At 38.2% G+C, this 16,840-nt stretch overlaps 1 protein-coding gene across 3 annotated transcripts in view; it reads left to right on the top strand.

Moving 5' to 3' along the window:
• LOC109053272 (1-phosphatidylinositol 4,5-bisphosphate phosphodiesterase beta-3-like) overlaps window positions 1–16,840 on the top strand; it is a 58,975-nt gene that overhangs the window by 37,771 nt on the left and 4,364 nt on the right. Inside the window, exons 10-32 of one of the 3 annotated variants that reach the window (XM_042728348.1) lie at window positions 69–215; window positions 302–459; window positions 820–902; window positions 992–1,076; window positions 1,575–1,722; window positions 2,898–2,999; window positions 3,151–3,230; window positions 3,314–3,410; window positions 3,573–3,657; window positions 4,283–4,407; window positions 4,536–4,690; window positions 4,817–4,978; window positions 5,110–5,209; window positions 5,315–5,419; window positions 7,914–8,008; window positions 10,425–10,557; window positions 11,677–11,712; window positions 11,825–11,934; window positions 14,078–14,187; window positions 14,786–14,942; window positions 15,043–15,119; window positions 15,208–15,297; window positions 16,289–16,349. In XM_042728348.1, coding sequence (XP_042584282.1) covers window positions 69–215; window positions 302–459; window positions 820–902; window positions 992–1,076; window positions 1,575–1,722; window positions 2,898–2,999; window positions 3,151–3,230; window positions 3,314–3,410; window positions 3,573–3,657; window positions 4,283–4,407; window positions 4,536–4,690; window positions 4,817–4,978; window positions 5,110–5,209; window positions 5,315–5,419; window positions 7,914–8,008; window positions 10,425–10,557; window positions 11,677–11,712; window positions 11,825–11,934; window positions 14,078–14,187; window positions 14,786–14,942; window positions 15,043–15,119; window positions 15,208–15,297; window positions 16,289–16,349 — 2,501 coding nt within the window. The remainder of the gene's footprint in view (window positions 1–68; window positions 216–301; window positions 460–819; window positions 903–991; window positions 1,077–1,574; window positions 1,723–2,897; window positions 3,000–3,150; window positions 3,231–3,313; window positions 3,411–3,572; window positions 3,658–4,282; window positions 4,408–4,535; window positions 4,691–4,816; window positions 4,979–5,109; window positions 5,210–5,314; window positions 5,420–7,913; window positions 8,009–10,424; window positions 10,558–11,676; window positions 11,713–11,824; window positions 11,935–14,077; window positions 14,188–14,785; window positions 14,943–15,042; window positions 15,120–15,207; window positions 15,298–16,288; window positions 16,350–16,840) is intronic. The other 2 variants (XM_042728349.1, XM_042728350.1) reach the window with 2 other exon arrangements.

The following is a 16,840-nucleotide window of genomic DNA, read 5'->3' on the forward strand; positions in this document are numbered from 1 at the left end:
CTCACACACACATTTAAACATGGTGACGATGAGACTGATGGTGGTGGTTTGTTTCCATGTGTGAGCAGATCAGATCTCCCTGATGGGCTTCACAAAATATCTTGGAGGGGATGAGAACTCTGTGGTTCCTCCTGAGAGGTTGGACATCATCGATGATATGAATCAACCCCTGTCACACTATTTCATCAACTCTTCACACAACACATACCTCACAGGTACGCAAATGCGTAAACACTCTCATAGTCACAAATATGGTAATTAACACACACATGTGACCTCCGTCTGTGTTTTCCTCCTTCAGTGGGTCAGTTGACGGGCCTGTCATCAGTGGAGATGTACAGACAGGTACTGCTGACAGGATGCCGCTGTATAGAGCTGGACTGCTGGAAGGGCCGCCCACCTGAAGAAGAGCCAATCATCACGCACGGTTTTACCATGACAACTGAGATATCATTCAAGGTGTGTTTATGGCCCCACATTTACCATTGTTCTGCAAATGTTTATGGGCAAAATACAGTGACTTCAATAAGAATCCTTGCCATCTGCAATTTTGCAAGATTTCCGTGTGAAGATTTTGCCAAGGGTTCAAGTAGGTCACATGGATTTGCCTGTTGACTAGCAGAAAGCTGCTTGGTTTGAAAGTAGCTTCTGGTGAACTGAACTTCATACATCTCAGCAGTATTGACAAAAGGAACTTTTTTGCCTGCAAAATTTCCCTAATGTGACTGCACCTTTACTGTCAAATGAAAACTGCTTCATTTAAACTGCACACACACTGAACTGCAATGAGAGACAAAGTTTCAATATTTGCGATTTTAGGAAGTGATTGAGGCCATTGCTGAAAGTGCGTTCAAGACGTCTCCCTACCCTCTCATCCTGTCCTTTGAAAATCACGTGGACTCGTAAGTATAAGTGTGAATAATGCTTATTTCTTGTTTTTCTTTTTTTTTATCCTGTTAATTTGTATCTTGATTATTATGTGGTGTTTTAGGGCAAAGCAGCAGGCTAAAATGGCAGAGTACTGTCGCTCTATGTTCGGGGACGCGCTGCTTATTGAACCCCTGGAGAAATATCCGGTGAGTTCTTCAACACCATAAAAAAGGCCAACTTCAATAATTATTCAGTAATTCTAAAACAAAATTTAGAAAGTTAAACTTATGCTATCTTCACTTGTAGTTAAGGATGGACCATTATCGCAGGATAAATATAGACAAGGGTAGTCAGGATCCCAGTAAAAGTGAAGGAGTTCTGTATCATCCTAATGAAGTTTGTTTCCAAATTATTAAATGGATACCAGATGAAATAATAAATGAAAGTCTTGTTTTGACCTGAAATCATTGCATTATTGTGAAAGGAATGAGACCAGTGCAGTAATTTAACAGCTGTGTAGGAAATTGGCTGGCTGGGACAGTCATTAATTTCATTTTTATTTTTTTCACTTCAAAAATATTTGACCACGGAATGCAGTGATTTGGCAATCATAATTAAGAGAATCGTGTAAAAATTATTGAGAGTAAGTAAACTATCATATTTTAGCTTGAGAGTAGATTTTTATGTGTTTATTGTTTTTACAGCTGGTTCCTGGTCAACAACTGCCAAGCCCCCAGGAACTGATGGGGAAGATCTTGATCAAGAACAAGAAGAAACATCCGCACAGGGCCTCTAATGGTGGGAGCATCAGACGCAAGGACGGGACAGATGAACAGTCCTCACCTTTGAATGGTGTGTACACACGCAACACACCAAAGCCTAGCCTGATCCACTCTAACACAAAAGTAACTGTGATTGAAATGGTTGCCAATGTTTCAAAACAATTACAACAATAATTTAAGTATGTATACTGTAGCAGCTTGTATCAAGATGGGGTTTCATCACACACTGGGTCCATTCACACTTGTTTTGCATTAAAAAGAGACGCAGAGCAGTGGAACAAAAAAATAAATAAATTCATTTGAGGGAATCAAGGTTCATAAAGGTAATTTTTGCAAACATAAATAGGACTGTTTTTGTGCAAAAAATAACAATTTTACAAGTGAAGTAAATTCTAAGCTTATAAATAAAAAATAAAAGCTAAAAATAAAGCTGTTATAAGTGAATGATCATGTTAAAATAATTTTAAGAAAATCCATGTCATGACCCCTTTGAAGTTTCAACTTGCTTTACCTTGAATGCACATAGTGGAATAAAAAAAACATCCTCTGTGATGTCTGAATGGTCTCTTAAAGTGCATGTCCGTGTTTCCTCCATCAGCATTCAGCATTATTGCATTGTCCTTGTTGTTGTCCCAGCAACAGGTGTAATCTGTGATGTCTGATTTGCAAGGAAATGGCTCTTTTCAACCAGGTCTTTTAGTGCATAAGTCTCAAACACATGACGTAAGCTTGAATCAGTCTGACCGCAAGCTCACACACTGAACAGTGATCTAGTATTACTGTCTTCAACAGCCATTTCACATGTGATCTTCTATGATAAAGCATAACATTTTATTTTGGCATCATTTTTATTTCATCACTTATTCTCATGGGCCCTTTTATTGCACATCTCTTTCATATCTGCATGATTCGAGAGTTAGCTAATGAACCATATGTCATCATTTAATCTTCTTTGTCATCATTTGTCATCATTTACTCTTCTTGACTCTCTTTGTTGGCCGTAAATGATGACATTTATAACTTGGAAACAATTTGAACTCTTTCACTAACTACATTTTGCAGTTCATCTGCACTGCAAATGCCATTAGGGTGTGTTTTAGTTGTAGTTTTCACTCTTTTTGTTGTCTTGAAACCTTTCTGGCCCATTCCGTTACAAGAGATTTCATATACTGTACAAATAATACAATTTTCTGTTACCGATTTCATTTCACATCCATACCCATTCATTATAAGATTTGTGTTTAGATTGTCCATTGTCTGATGGGGAGGTGGGCCAGCTCATGTCCAATGGGGGCGAAAAGCTTGCAGAGAGGATGGCCAAAGGTCTTGATATCCGCAAGTCTATTGGTGGGTCTTGACATGAGGTCTCAACCAATCAGGATGAAGACTGATGTCACTTAGGCACCTGTATGGAAGTTCATGGTTAATGCATTTATGGTGTGTATTCAATGTTCTGTGTCTCTGTGTGTGTGTATTATTTTTTAATATTAATTTCTAGATCGGGGAGATGGGGAGAGTGAAGAAGAGGAGGAAGAGGAACCCATTCCAGATCCAAAGAAACACAACAACACTGATGAGGTAACTCCTGTCAGCCTGTCATGTTTGCTATTCTTCTCTCTGTCTCTCTTTCTGTGCATCTTTGACGTGTCTCTCTGTCTCAGGGTACTGCGTACAGTGAGGTGAATGCTACAGAGGAGATGTCTACGCTGGTCAACTACATAGAACCTGTTAAATTCAAATCCTTTGAGGTGGCAGCAAGTGAGTCGTGATAACTTTCACATCATAGCTGTTACTGTGTATATGTCTGTGTTGACCAATTAGAAGCCTGGACTGAATTATCTGTCCGCTTCATAAAATCATTGTTTAGTCTGTCAGATGTCTAGCAGAATTTAACTTTGATCCCTCTCTCTCTCTTTTCAGAGAGGAATAAATATTTTGAGATGTCATCTTTTGTGGAGACCAAAGGCATGGACACATTGAAGAACTCTCCCAGCGAGTTTGTTGAGTATCCTTCACCAGCCTCAGTCAGCAGATAATGACTGCTATAATCTGCTGCATCCCAGTTTACCTTCTTGTAATATCTCCTCAAAGTATGTGAAGAAAAATTCTTGTATGTACAGTAGTGGAGGAGTAAGCAAGTTTTGGTGCGTACTACCAAATCATAATAGCATCTATTTGTACAGTTATGCACATCATGTCAGTGTAAACTGGCCTGCCAATCATACTGTCAAATATACACTCCTCATATATACACTCCACATATCTGTATATTTATTTATACTACTCAATTCTTCCTGCCATATTGTAGGTACAGTATTTCACGTCTGCTGTGTTTTTTAGTTTTAGACCAGTTATTACTGGTGGAAAATTAAAAAGCTGATCCACACAATCCATCTTGGAGTGTTTTTTTCTTAATTTGTGTATGTGGTTGTGATCCGAATATATTCACCAGAAATAGTAGACCTTCAGGGTATCTTTGGCATAATCATTTCAACATTCTTTATTCTAGTTTTGAATACTATTTAGGATGGATAATAACGAATCAGGACACGGCAGTAGTTTTAGTTACATGTTTGGTGTGTGCATGTTCAAGTAATGTTGTTCTTCCTGAGCAAAATGTCTGTATTCAGATACAATAAAAAGCAGCTGAGTCGGATCTACCCCAAAGGGACTCGTGTGGACTCTAGTAACTATATGCCACAGCTCTTCTGGAACGTGGGTTGCCAAATGGTGGCACTAAACTTCCAAACTCTTGGTCAGCTATACAAACAGCACTACTTTATTGTCTTCTTCCTTCTGTCTAGTTGTTTTTTCTACATTTGTATACATCTTAGTAGCCTTGAAAATCTTTAAATAAGTGTATTTATTTCTTCTCTGTCTCAGACTTGCCGATGCAGCTGAACATGGGGGTGTTTGAATATAACGGTCACTGTGGTTATCTGCTGAAGCCAGAGTTCATGAGACGCACGGACAAACACTTTGACCCCTTTACTATGGACATTGTGGATGGCATCGTAGCCAACACAGTTAAAATCAAGGTATTTTGTGCACATGTAGTATGCTGTTTAAAGATATAGTAGTAGTCAGCTATTTTACTTTGTAATTTCAAATGTAATATGTACTGTACAATCATGTTATTTCTCACTTTTTCCTCGCATACATAGATCATCTCAGGTCAGTTTCTGAATGATAAGAAGGTTGGTGTTTACGTGGAGGTGGACATGTTTGGACTTCCCGCAGACACTAAAAGGAAATATCGAACGAAAACTTCTAACAACAACTCTCTGGACCCAATCTGGGATGATGAAACCTTTGTGTTCAACAAGGTAACAAATGAAAAGAAAAGTTTGTCCTAAAATGAAAATTTCTTTTATGCATAAAACTGTGAAGCTGGTTAAAACTCTACTTATCTACACTTTTTCGTTAAATAAAATGCTGCTCATTTCTGTCTTTCTAGGTGGTGTTGCCCACCCTTGCATCTCTGCGAGTAGCAGTGTATGAAGAAAATGGAAAGTTTATTGGACATCGCATCTTGCCAGTATCTGCACTGCGCCCAGGTTTGTGCCAATAAGAGGCAGTGATCTAACAGACTTGTTAGTCTGATACTGTTTTAAATATCTACAGTCCTACATCTGCTATATTTGTGTTTATGTGTCTATAAGGATATCACTACATCTGTCTGAAGAATGAGCTGAACCAACCGCTCATGCTGTCATCCCTTCTTGTGTACACTGAGGCACAAGACTACATTCCCAATGAACACCAAGGTAGGAGAGGTTCTTGTGGGACTATGAATGTCATGACAGTGAGTTTATAATCTGCTTCATAAATGTAATATTAGCAGCTGGTGAACAGAATTGCTGTACAAATACTGTTGAACATGAGATGTTGAAATATCCAAAGTTTGTTAAAATTGTAGAAACTTGGTGGCGTGTCTGATTAAAACACTGGGGGAAAAAAACACCAGTCCTTTGCTCTCTTTTATTCCATTGGATTGAAGAAGCATAAATCTTTAGCAATTCACATGACATGAAGTTCATAAATTCACATGGAGCAGGACTACTAAGATGGACATGATGAACAGGATGGTTTTAAGTCACCACAAACAATACAAAAGAGAAAATCAAACTCATACAATCAATTTATCAATAAACATCAATATTATACTCAATCTAAATAGGGATTAAATATCTAAACAATTAAAATAAACAAATTCAAACTATATACACTGAACAAAATTATAAACGCAACACTTTTGTTTTTGCCCCCATTTTTCAGGGGCTGAACTCAAAGATCTAAGACTTTTTCTATGTACACAAAAGGCCTATTTCTCTCAACTATTGTTCACAAATCTGTCTAAATCTGTGTTAGTGAGCACTTCTCCTTTGCCGAGATAATCCATCCACCTCATAGGTGTGGCATATCAAGATGCTGATTAGACAGCATGATTATTGCACAGGTGTGCCTTAGGCTGGCCACAATAGAAGGCCACTCTAAAATGTGCAGTTTTACTGTATTGGTGGGTCTGGGGGGGTGTCCGAAAACCAGTCAGTATCTGGTGTGACCATCATTTGACTCAACAGTGCAACACATCTCCTTCGCATAGAGTTGATCAGGTTTCTGATTGTGGCCTGTGGAATGTTGGTCCACTCCTCTTCAATGGCTGTGCGAAGTTGCTGGATATTGGCAGGAACTGGAACACGCTGATCCAGAGCATCCCAGACATGCTTAATGGGTGACATGTCCGGTGAGTATGCTGGCCATGCAAGAACTGGAATGTTTTCAGCTTCCAGGAATTGTGTACAGATCCTTGCAACATGGAGCCATGCATTATCATGCTGCAACATGAGGTGATGGTCGTGGATGAATGGCACAACAATAGGCCTCAGGATCTCGTCACAGTATCTCTGTGCATTCAAAATGCCATCAATAAAATGCACCTGTGTTCGTTGTCCATAACATATGCCTGCCCATACCATAACCCTACTGCCACCATGGGCTACTCGATCCACAACGTTGACATCAGCAAACCGCTCACCCACACGATGCCATACACGCTGTCTGCCATCTTCCCTGTACAGTGAAAACCGGGATTCATCCGTGAAGAGGACACCTCTCCAAAGTGCCAGACACTGTTGATTGTGAGCATTTGCCCACTCAAGACGGTTACGACGATGAACTGCAGTAATCTTGATAATCCAAACAGGACGACGAGCATGCAAATGAGCTTCCCTGAGATGGTTTCTGATAGTTTGTGCAGAAGTTCTTAAGTTATGCAAACTGATTTTTGCTGTCCGGGTGGCTGGTCTCAGACGATCTTGGAGGTGAAGATGCTGGATGTGGAGGTCCTGGGCTGGTGTGGTTAAACGTGGTCTGCGGTTGTAAGGCCGGTTGGATGTACTGCCAAATTCTCTGAAAAGCCTTTTGAGACGGCTTATGGTAGAGAAATGAACATTCAATTCATGGGCAACAGCTCTGGTGGACATTCCTGCAGTCAGCATGCCAATTGCATGCTCCCTCAAAACTTACGACATCTGTGGCATTGTGCTGTGTGATAAAACTGCACATTTTAGAGTGGCCTTTTATTGTGGCCAGCCTAAGGCACACCTGTGCAATAATCATGCTGTCTAATCAGCATCTTGATATGCCACACCTGTGAGGTGGATGGATTATCTTGGCAAAGGAGAAGTGCTCACTAACAGATTTAGACAGATTTGTGAACAATATTTGAGAGAAATAGGCCTTTTGTGTACATAGAAAAAGTCTTAGATATTTGAGTTCAGCCCCTGAAAAATGGGGGCAAAAACAAAAGTGTTGCGTTTATAATTTTGCTTAGTGTAATTGGCAAACAAAATTACTTAAAGCATTCTAAGGGTAGGACTCAAAGGACATGGTTGGGTTTCCATTCAAACACCCACACTTTATCAATGCAAAAGGGACAAAGGAAGGAAGTAAGGTCTTTATAGACCTCAACCAGGGGAATATGGGTAATGTAGTGCACAATATATGGAAATGTAGTTTACTAGGAATTGTGGGAAATGTTGTACAAAGAAAAAATAAAAAAAATTAGAAAAAAGAAACAAATGAGTCAAATTCACAACAAATACAAATTTGGTTGGTTGGTTAATGGATCACTCAGAGTATAATTCAAACCAGCAGTCTTTCAGTTATAAGCCCCGATTTTGCCCTCTGTACCACTCATTGTGAACCTTTGTAGCTGTCTTACTCTTTCCCTTCTGTCTTCCTCTTGTTTTTGTGTAGAATATGCAGAGGCTCTGACAAACCCCATCAAACATCTCTCTCTGCTGGCCCAGAGAGAAAGGCAGCTATTAGCACTTATGGAGGATCCCACTGAGGTCAGTCACGCCTGTCAACTTTACCTTAGATAGGTCTCATTTAGCAAATGTCTGGCAGTAGCCTATATAAAGTTCTGGTAATAGTGACTGTCGGCCAATTAGAATTTTTGTAACCAACCAATCTCCTTAAAGCTGGGGACATACTACACGATTGTCATGCCGATTATGAATGGTATTTGGTATTGACAACTGATCGTGCCCAGTCAGACCGAGTCTTTTCCAGTTGGGCTCAGTCACTGTTTGCAGTCGGCAGAAGTAGTCGCATAGTGTGTGGTGTTTAAAGATTATAAACTTAGAATTCAAGAACCAGTCGTTTTCACAAAGATGTTAAATATCTGCAACTATGCAATGAAGATGCATTCACTGTCAAACATCATTCAGCATTCATTTTGTTATTTTGTAAAATATTTTTTTTCTTGATTACAAGAACAATCATGATTGTTATTGTTGTGATTATTTCTTGTCTTTTAATTCATAAGTTAACACTGCAAATTAAGTGTTTTTTTTCTGCAAAGTATAGACTAGCCAATAAATTATGTCAGTGATTTCTCTCATTTTAAAGATTATCAAGAATTATTTTATTTTGATCTGCAGGCTAATAAGTCTATATCTATAGACTACAGGCTAATTCCATTTTTCTTAAACTTTAACTTCTTAAAATTTATCAAGAATTTTAATTCAACGTAAAAACAAATAGGCTAGGCTAACGAATTTTCTTCATAACGAATAAACGCATATAACGTACAGGCATAGCCTATTTTTCTATTCTTCAAAGAAGTTTTCATAGAGAAATCATAAATCATGAATATGATGAAATAAAATATTATATATATTTCAATTATATATAATAGTTTTGTGTGAAATGGAAGAGGACATTACCTTGCTTTGAATTTAAGTAATGTTTTATTTCGTTCTAACCTCGAGAAGTCTAACGAAAAAAAAATAGCCTACTGTTTTTACCAATTAATTTTTAGTCCCTGATTTTAGACATACAGGAGATAATTAATATGTTGTTGCTTGACTAAACGTTTAAAAATAGTGCTAGAAATGTTGAGAAGACATGGGTATAAAATCTACTCAAGCAATAATTCCAAAAAGAAAGAGAAGTATCGGACTTACTGTAATGGAAAACATATTTAAGACTAGAGATGCATGATATTAATGCACATCTCGTCAGTAAAGCCGGTTCTGTAATCAGCGGTAAATCTCTACACGTGCCTGCTTTCATGTGGAGCAGCATTTACTACACAGAGCTGTTGTTCACTGACAAGCTGCACAAAACATACGCAAAATATGATTGTGGTTTTGTGCAGCTTGTCAGTGAACAACAGCTCTGTGTAGTAAATGCTGCTCCACTTGAAAGCAGGCACATGTAGAGATTTACCGCTGATTACAGAACCGGCTTTACTGACGAGATGCGCATTAATATTGTGCCGATATTTATCGTGCATTCCTATTCAAGACACTTTGCTGTGACATTTATTAGAAACACCAACATAGCAGGAAAGCAGTTTTCTGTTATATTAAGCACAAATTTAGAAAGTAAAACAAACCTGTGTTGTCTTTGGTGGGGTGGGAGCAGCTGAGGGAGCGTGAGTAGATGCTGCGGTTTTTGTGAGTTTTTTTTTTTTTTTTTTTTTTTTTTTTTTGGTTCGGCAGAATTTGGCCAGTCGTGAGTGACCCGCAGTCTCTAAGTATGTAGTGTAGTGAACTGACTGCAGTCATTAAGTTTGTGCTCCTCTCTGACTGTCAGCGACTAGAATCTGCTCCAGTCAATGGTGACGGTCTTTAAGTGTGTTGAGGTCAAGTCTTAGAATGTTTCCACTAGTCATGTAGTGTGTCGTGACCCCAGCTTTAGTGATCTCCCATTGAAACTTGCAGCCCACCCTAAAATTAACTCTTAATTTCTTCATTTGCTAATTTTTCTGTTGTTCCAAACTTTTGTTTTTGTGTGAGAAACAGACTAAAATTTAGGTTGTTGTCAACTGAAAATCCTGACATCCAAGTCTTCCTTCATCACTATTCAGTCCTGTTCGTCAGCAAATCATTCCTTTGACTCATATATTTTAAATTAATCAGTTGATCGAGTTTATGCCTGTGCATGTGATGCTTTTATGGTACTTTAGCATATTTTTAGAATCTTGAAAGCTCCAGTTACCATTTATTATAACTACATTAAAAAAGTGACACATATATTATTCATTATTAAGTTTCTCCTTAATGGGTTTGGAATAAATTTGTTTTGGGTGATCTATTCCTATTACTATTAGCTCACTGCTACATGAACTAACATCTTGTAGATATTTCAGCCATTAAGTGAAAACATACTGTGTGTGTGTGTGTGTGTGTGTGTGTGTGTGTGTGTGTGTGTGTGTGTGTGTGTGTGTGTGTGTGTGTGTGTGTGTGTTTTCTGCAGGGTGGACCTGTGAAACAAGATGAAGGAGACAAGTTTGACAGTGGCTGTGTGACCTCTGTTGACCCTATTTGCCCTCTGCCATCTCCACCACTTCCTTCTGTGGTCACTGAGGTCATGAACCCTCCTGCATCAGGTTTGGTCTTACCTCAGAAACAGTCACTCTTTTCCTGCTGTCTTGCTCACGATCATTCTCTTCACACGTTATGGCGTTTTGACCATAATGTTCCAGTCATTTCATTTCTGATATCTATTAGGGTTATAGCGGTTCTTGTAATAAAAAATGATGATGATCTCCTTAGGTAAAGACATTTGGAGTGACAACTTGCACTGATGCACAGTGCAAGGGTCATCTGTATCATTTTTGCATCACTCTGCAAGCCCAACGACTTCACAGTGCTGTCGACTACAGGAACAAAGCATAGCAGAAGATGTTTGATTATCTCCTCGAATCGGCAGCATGGTTAAGAGTGAACAACCATTTTTAAGCTTTTATAAATGGCTTTTATAGGGAATTCCCTCTTTAAATTTAGTTCTCATGTCATGTTATATGAATAAAAAAAAATATGAAGTTTTTGGATCTCTAGAATTATTTATGGTTTATAGTTTAGCAGTTTGATTTATCAGCAAGTGAGTCATGGTTAAACTTAAACTTCACCATGCAAGTGCAAGATGGTTATTTACTAAAAATGTATTTTTAAAATATACATATTTCTTTTTGGACTTCTAAATTTACCTTGATTTTTCTTTTTCTCTGAAGAACATTAACTGTAATGAAATAATAATATAGAGCCCCTACATTTACAAAATAAATAAATCATTGTGTTAACACTTGTTTTTTTCTGTATTTTATTTATCTTTACCTGTGAATTTACCTTGTCCTACTATTTTTTTGTAATGTTTAATGTGCTCTCTATAACATGTATGTTTTGGCATACAATGTAGAGCATACATGTTTATTTAATAAAAATGTTCACTTAGTAATTAAAAAGTTTTTTTTTTTTTTAAGTTAAGGCAAATGTTACCAAGTGTTAGTAAATTTTTATGAAATTTTCTAATGTATATATTATCTAATGATATCTAATGTGAATACACCCCCCATCCCCCCACTCTGTGGCCTCAAAACATTGACCTCAAAACAGCAATCAGTACTGAACCATGAACCGTTATACCTCTAAAGTTTACTTATGCGTGTTTAAAGTATGCATGTCATGTTCATTAAGTGAACTGAGTGTTTGTGTGTAATATGTTTTAGGCCAAAAAGAGGATTTAGTCAACACTGTTCTTAAAGGTAAGATTCACTCACCCTCATCTAACCATTGTACACTCATCTTCATCAGTCTCCTGCGAAGTGCTGAGAGGTGTTGCAGATCACGAACAAGCTTTGTATCTGTGTTTTGCAGTAATCGAACCTCAGTCTATTGATGAGCTCAAACAGCAAAACTCCTACCTGAAGCTGTTGAAGAAGCAATGCAAGGAACTCAAGGAGCTGAAAAAGAAACATCTCAAAAAGGTCAAAAACACTATTCTTGCAACACCACTTGTAGTTATGTGTTATGTAGAAAATGTACCATCATGGTCACATTTAACCAAATAATATGCACATACTGTATATTTTTACCTAGATAAAAAAAAAATAAGTAGTTCAGTTCTTCAAGACAAGTTTTAATTTTTGGTTGAGAAAGCCTTGATGGAAAGGGTGTTTTAGAATATTGTTTAGGGAAGTCGTGGCCTAATGGTTAGGGAGTCGGACTCCCAATTGAAGGGTTGTGAGTTCGAGTCTCGGGCCGGCAGGAATTGTAGGTGGGGGGAGTGCATGTACAGTTCTCTCTCCACCTTCAATACCATGACTTAGGTGCCCTTGAGCAAGGCATCAAACCCCCAACTGCTCCCCGGGCGCCGCAGCATAAATGGCTGCCCACTGCTCCGGGTGTGTGTTCACAGTGTGTGTGTGTGTTCACTGCTCTGTGTGTGTGCACTTCGGATGGGTTAAATGCAGAGCAAGAATTCTGAGTATGGGTCACCATACTTGGCTGAATGTCACGTCACTTCACGTCACTTCACTTATAATGTTTGAGCATAGACTGTAGCTACAGTAGCATGTCTTAGTTGATAGGCTTTGCTTGTGGTAAATAAACAGATCAATCCAATGGACCTTTTTCACATTTCCGGGTTTCTCAGCAGCGGAAGTCATCATAGTTGGGTTAACTTTGAGAGCAGTGAATGGGAGTGTACCACAAACATATTTTTTGCATTCCCATTTGCTCAAATAACAAAAGAGAAACTCTTTTTCAAAAAAAGAAAAAAAAATGAGAGCGACTGATACTGGCAGTCAGAAGAGAGAATGATGTCAAATTTACCGTCCCTCCCATAGACGCTGCATTAGAAACACCCTCGCATTACCGATAACTTTTTTTTTTGTTTTTTTTTTTGTAATTTGAGCAAAGGTGATATATTACAAACTGTGGTGTTATAAAGGTACGGTAACATTTTATTTTATGGTCTCTTAACTAGTTGCTTATTAGCATGCATATTGCTAGATTATTAGCCATTTATTAGTACTGATTAAGCACATATTAGAGCCTTATTCTACATGACTTTATTCTACAGCCCTAATCCTACCCAATACCTAAACTTAACTATCTTACTAACTATTAATGAGCAGCAAATTAGGAATTTATTGAGGGGAAAGTTGTAGTTAATAGTGAAGTGTTCCCCATTCTAAAGTGTTACCAAATGTACATACATCTTTTTAAAAATCAGTGCTGATGACCGTTGAAACGTGCCATCACAGTCTTGTGAAAAGGGTCCATGGTTTAGACATATTTGCCATTTGGCAATATTTTGCAGGCAAAATCTAGTCATTTTTGTAGAAATCCATGCAAGTGTGAATTTTGCATGAGGGCAAAAGATTATCCCATGCAGATTTGCTGCACTGACCAACAGAAGGCTGGTTGCTTTGAAAGTGATCTTTGCTTTACAAATTTATTCATTATTGTCAATACACAGTGAAACTTTTTTGTCCGTGAAAATTTGCAGAAATGTGGTGGTTGTAGCTTTATAGCTAGTTAAAGTCAGAAATGTTTTTCATTTTTAAAACTCTGTAAAACCATCTTTCACACATTTAAATGTCAAAACGACCAAGCGTTCATTACAAATTTGAAAGCCTCACTTTATCCTGGTCCGGGAGAACCTCCAACACTGTACGTTTTAGATGCCTCCCTAATCAAACACACCTGATTCAACTTATCAACAAATGTGCATGTCAGATAAGAGAGACATCAGAAATGTTCAGTGTTGGGGGTTCTCCAGGACCAGGATTGGGAACCACTGTTGAGTCGACCACAGTTCTCAGTAGATAGGAATGGTGTTAGTAGATTTTCTGAGCTGTATGGCTATTTGAAGGTCAGATCATTTATTAAAGTAATATGGTACGTTAATATGCTCAAGACCTGGAATTACTTTATAGCCATGCAGTTTTTGAAAATGAATCAACACGTTCAGACATAATCAGCCAATAAGTATCGAGCAGTCAACAGTGCTTTGGCATGAGAATGAAGAACTGATATCAGAGCCTTAAGCACTCTGACAAATGCCACAACTATGCTAGTCTCTTATCAACAATAACTTAAAGAATGTGTTTTTGTGTGTTTCAGGTGTGGGCTCTCAGTAAGGAACAAAGGACTCGTTGTAATCAGCTGAACTCTGACCTCCAGAGGAAAAGGAGTCAGGTGGAGAAGCGCCTGCGCTCCAGTCTGAAGAAAAAGTGAGGACATTTAGATTCAACATTGACTGTTTGACCTCAGTCAGTGTTGGCCAGGTGGATATTGTTCTTGAGTGCCAACTGTAGAGAGATCAAGAGGTCCGGAGCTTAGAGTGGTAAAGCAGCCAATCTGAAATGAATGTTCAGTTCTCATGAGGAACATTGTGTTTAGCAGAGAATAATGGAAGGGGATGTGATCAGACTCTCTGATGGGTATTTTACAAGCAGGGAGCGACACCAATGGTTAAACGCAGACTGCTTTATGTAGTTATAAGTTCACTGTCACAAAGTTGCTTATTTTATTAATTACCTAGATATAGTGTAGAATCAGAAATATTGCTACATTTTACAGCAGAACCTTTTTTTAGTTTTACATCGATCAAAATCCTAAAACTTTGTTCATTTCCGGCTACAAATTAGAGTTTGAAGAAAAATGAAAAATTCCAAAAAATGAAACATCACTTAATGTCAGAAGGGTTGCTGGCCTTTGGTTAAAATAACATTGGAGACTGTTTGCTTTGAATCATTTCTTTGTGATTTATTATTATTTATATTATAATTATTTATATTATTAAATAGCTGTTTGTGTGTGTGTGTGCAGTGGGTCAGATGAGGGTGAGAGGGAATTGAATGAGCTGGAACTAGAGGTGCAGAAACAGATGGACCAGTTCAAAGAGGAGCACATGCAGGACGTTCTTGTGCTTAGACAGGCACAACATCAGACAGAGAAACAGGCTAAACGATTCCACATCAAAGAGGTATAACACACAACGATAGCCCAAAGACACAGCGATCCCAGCTGCTCTGTACACACTACTAAAAATGTGTATTCTTTGTGACTGTGTGCTTCTGTGTCAGGCCAATCAGAAACTGAAGGAAATCGCCCAAGAATGCCAAGCAGCCCAGATCAAGAAGCTCAAGGATGTGTGTGACAAGTGAGAAACTTTTTTCTTGTGTCTTTGTGTTTGAGGCGCATTTGTGGGTTTGTGGACAAATGCAAAAATGTCACATTACTACTCGCAGAGAAAAGAAAGAGTTACAGAAGATTCTGGACAGGAAGAGGCTGAACAGCATCATTGAGGCCAAGAAAGCAGAAAAGGACAAGGCTGAGGCGTGAGTAATGGTTTTTCTTATCTCAAGGACAGTGCCAGTGACAGTCTAGGGTTAAAAGGTTAGCCCCCCACCAGCTTTCTTTCTTCTGCCGAAAACAAAAGAAGATATTTTAAAGAACGTTGGTGACAAGCAGGTTTGGTGACCATTGACTGTAAAAAAAAAAAAAAAAAAAAAAAAGTATCTTAATTTGTGTTTTACAGAAGAAAGTAACACCGTGTCTGTCTACACTGGACGAGACAAAGCGACCGTTGAAAATCATTTGAAATTTGTGTCAATACGTCATAAATGTAATGCAGCAGCAGTTTTCTTTTGGGGATTTGTCGTGGCACACTGCATCCAGTGTAGACAGCATCACTGATTATAATGAGTTCTTCTCTGCACCACTCGCATCCGGTGTAGACACAGTATAAGTCTTACAGGTTTGGTGCAACAAGAGGGTGAGTAAATGATGAAAGCATTTTCATTTTGGGGCAAACTATACCTTTAACTAGCTTGCCTCAATAGCACAATGGACACTGAGGATAAATGCAGATCAAATATTAGTGACCTGTGAATGGATTGTAAGGAGTGGACACTACCTGCCTTAAAGGGATAGTTCACCTAAAAATTAAAATTGTCATTGTCATCACCCTCACCCTCATGTCTCACTGTTGTTTTGGACCCCACTGACTTTCGTTATACAGACAAATACAGTTACATCCCCATTTTTTTCTAATTCTTTTAAGAACAATCTGACCTATATCTTAATCAGAGATGTTCTAAGATGCCTCGAGATATCTGTAAAAGCAGCCCTATTTCTAATTTTCCTGTTATTGGAAACTGTCAGATAAAATTTAAGGGAGAAATAGAGAGAAATGAGACCATTTGTAATGTGCTGTTGAGGCTCATCAAGCCATTACCGTGACTGGAAACTTTGGAAAGGTCTGCATTGGTCTCAGCACCTCGATGATAGTGTACAATGAACGTAACCTTCTGTCATTCTCTCACTCAGCAGGGAGTTGAATGAGATCAATAGAAAACATATCAATGAGTCGGTCTACTTAATCCGTCAGGTGAGTAGAGTTGTGGAAAAGTTTATGAATGTAGTGTTATTTGTGTAAATATCTCTTTTTAGAAAATCTTAATCTTACACTTTGTCCTAATTAGGTGTCACTCAAGTTTTCATGCTCAGTTTTTTAACAGTTTTTCCTGTATGTACTGAATGCATAAAGGCCATGACACACCGAACTGATATCAAAGAACTAGTGGTGACGCAATTGTAGGGTTGGCTTAATACCACAATTTTGGCTTTGCTCCAATACCAGAATCTAATATCTTTGTATTGATACCATATGTGACAAATAAGCAGAACTGAATTAAAAGCAATTTTATTAAAAACACTGCAAGAAACTCTACAATAGCAAATGAGTTGCTTGTTCAGATAGAGCTGCTCGATGAATGGTGTTTTGAACGTCATCACAATTTCTGCTTCTCTCGATTTACTAAGCATAATCATTTGTGATATTATCTTGTTGTGGTCTGGCAAAAAAGTTCAAATAAACAA

This window comes from Cyprinus carpio, chromosome B7, assembly GCF_018340385.1.
Source record: "Cyprinus carpio isolate SPL01 chromosome B7, ASM1834038v1, whole genome shotgun sequence".
Classification (NCBI taxonomy): domain Eukaryota; kingdom Metazoa; phylum Chordata; class Actinopteri; order Cypriniformes; family Cyprinidae; genus Cyprinus; species Cyprinus carpio.